Below are 2,318 nucleotides of genomic sequence, written 5' to 3'. Positions count from 1 at the left end.
GGGGGGGAGGGGAGGAGGTAGATGCCTGCCGGGTGGAATACAGGGAGACGAGGGTTAGAGATCTTGGGCATTCGGACAGGGGGATTGAAGGGACTGCGAGCCAAGAGGAGCTTTTGGGAGGATATGAGGGTTGCTCTGCGACCGGACGAGGGAGACGGATCTGGGCGCAGGACACAGAAACGACAGGCATGGAGAAGACATGCGCGGCACGGTCCTGTCGTCATTCCCACGTTGCGTTGTAGTCATTTTCTATCCCGTCCCCCAGACTGCCTTCCTCACAATCTCGCAATACATTTCACTTTCACATCACCCACCTGCAGGAGCTTGCCTTCTCAACCATTTGTATTCTACCATCACCTTATAGTCCTTGATGGCCTGAAGGGGGGAGGGAAAGAAGTGTAACAATGAATAGAAGGTCGCAGACATCGGTGGAGAGAGTGATATCGCCGGGAAAAGACGATTTGTCATTTTATGGATTAGGGATAGGAATGGGATGTTGAAAATGCGAGGACAGGCCCATGGGAAAAAGTCATGAAAGGCCTTACCTGCGCACGTGCCCTACATCTTGTTTCCTCTGTCTCTGTCCCTGCATGGCTGCCACAAATATCTGCTTTGCTTTCCTTTGTCTTAGCTGATAGTTGCTGCAGACCTTCGTCTTCATTTTCTAAACTCCGACACGCTTCCCACTCGTACTCTTGCCTGAAGGACAAAACACTCATGTCAAGCTCCTCTTCTTCCTCTTTTGCCTCATTTTGACTACGCTGCGTCGATTCTGGCTGCGAAATACGGGCACTTGCGTTCATACCTGGCGTGTGTGGCTAAACTTGTTCATGATCGAAGCAGACGGGAAACGGATATAAGAGGGCGATTGCTGAGCACTGCGAGACACGGCTCTGCCAGCGTCCAAGAAAAAACTACCAGAGACACTACGCATAATCTTTCCGAGCCCGTCACGGTCTGCACGGATGGAAATAGAAGAGATGCACGTGCGTGTGCTAATCATCGCGTTTCACTGGGGTCACATCGAGGGCTTGCGTTTTTCACTCCTGCTAGCCCCATCCCATCCCAAACGACCTTGTCCCGATCTCGCGCTGACTTGAATATGGCATGCGCCGTCTCTTTCCCACGCCTGACCTGCGTAAAAATCTCCCCTCACACTTCCCAGGCTATTGGAACGGCAGGAAATTGTCCTCAGCGTTGGATTCTTGGCCTTATCATAGTGACGACCAGGCTGGGTGATTACTTTGTGGGAGGAGTCGCACCGACATGGCGCATCATTCCCATTCTCGAATTGCCCTCCGGTGGGTGCACTGGATTAAGCAGCTGCGATGGGTGGTACTGGGCTTATGGTACGTCGAGGAGTTGCATGAGAGGAGCATAATCGCATGAATTGAGAAGAAGAGGATGCGAGTGAGCAAGGCCAACCACGATGGAAGGAAGACAGGAAGGGGGGCAACGAGATTATATCGGAGCATCTTGGGATGTTAACAACTCAAAATGACGGTGAACAGTTTTCTTTTTTTCAAGGCTGCGATTCATGTGTGAGGCACGATTGTGTGAAACCTAGAAACGTCAAATCCTTGTGGACATTGGAACATTTTTTTACCCTCCTTTCCCTCACTCATCCATTTCAGGTGCGTGGTGATAGTCTTGGGGGCCACGTTCGGTCTGAAGTTCCTCGATATCACCGTCTCAGATTTTCCGGCGCCAGCAGGAAGGTAAAGACTGCTGTGCGAGGACGATGAGGGAGAAGAGGGGAGGCTCGGGGAGGGAAAGGCCAGGGAGAGGGTAGGAAGTGAGACAATAGGGGGGCAGAAAGTGGCGTAACCCCCGAGAGGGACGATGAAAACGAAGCATCACTGAGCAAGAGGTGGTTTCCGACGGTACTTATCCCTTTCTATCCTCCTCTGCCCCTCCTATTTCCAGTCCCTCTCACGCCTCAGGCCAGGCTCTCTTGGAGTACTTCCCAGAGCAGGAGGGCGTGCTTCTCGAGACCCTGTTACTGCAGGTCAGGTGGCAGGGAGGCTCACACAGAGAGGGAAAAGCACGGAGGCCTCATACAATGCCCCTCCCTCCCTCTCTCTCTCCCTCCCTCCCTCCAGGCCTCCGCGGATGTGACCCAGCCACCCCTCTCCACGTCCCTGGTCGCCTTCTACCACGCCTACGCGCAGAGCCTCACGAGCCACTATGGGGCGTACCTGAAAGGGCCCATCCTCTCCTACTACCTGCTGAACGCCTTCACGCCCGAGCTGGCCACGCCCCTGTTGGCCTCTGACAATGTGCGCCGGGCCCTACCTATCGCAAAGCAGGGTTTGTTA

The 2,318-nt window shown here is 53.8% G+C and overlaps 1 protein-coding gene across 1 annotated transcript; it reads left to right on the top strand.

The window, feature by feature from the left end:
- Positions 1 to 1,162: 1,162 nt before the first annotated feature.
- Positions 1,163 to 2,279, top strand: NGA_0724400 (uncharacterized protein; the record flags this gene model as incomplete). Its single annotated transcript, XM_005852635.1, has 4 exons — positions 1,163 to 1,349; positions 1,635 to 1,718; positions 1,927 to 2,008; positions 2,103 to 2,279. Coding segments are annotated over exons 1-4 (426 nt in total), but the record flags the coding sequence as incomplete, so codon positions are not given.
- Between the last annotated feature and the right edge of the window lie 39 nt (positions 2,280 to 2,318).

The sequence above is a fragment of the Nannochloropsis gaditana genome (assembly GCF_000240725.1).
Source record: "Nannochloropsis gaditana CCMP526 unplaced genomic scaffold scaffold1039, whole genome shotgun sequence".
NCBI lineage: Eukaryota > Eustigmatophyceae > Eustigmatales > Monodopsidaceae > Microchloropsis > Microchloropsis gaditana.
Note: the sequence above shows the minus strand (reverse complement) of the source record. Positions and strands in the feature narration are given on the sequence as shown.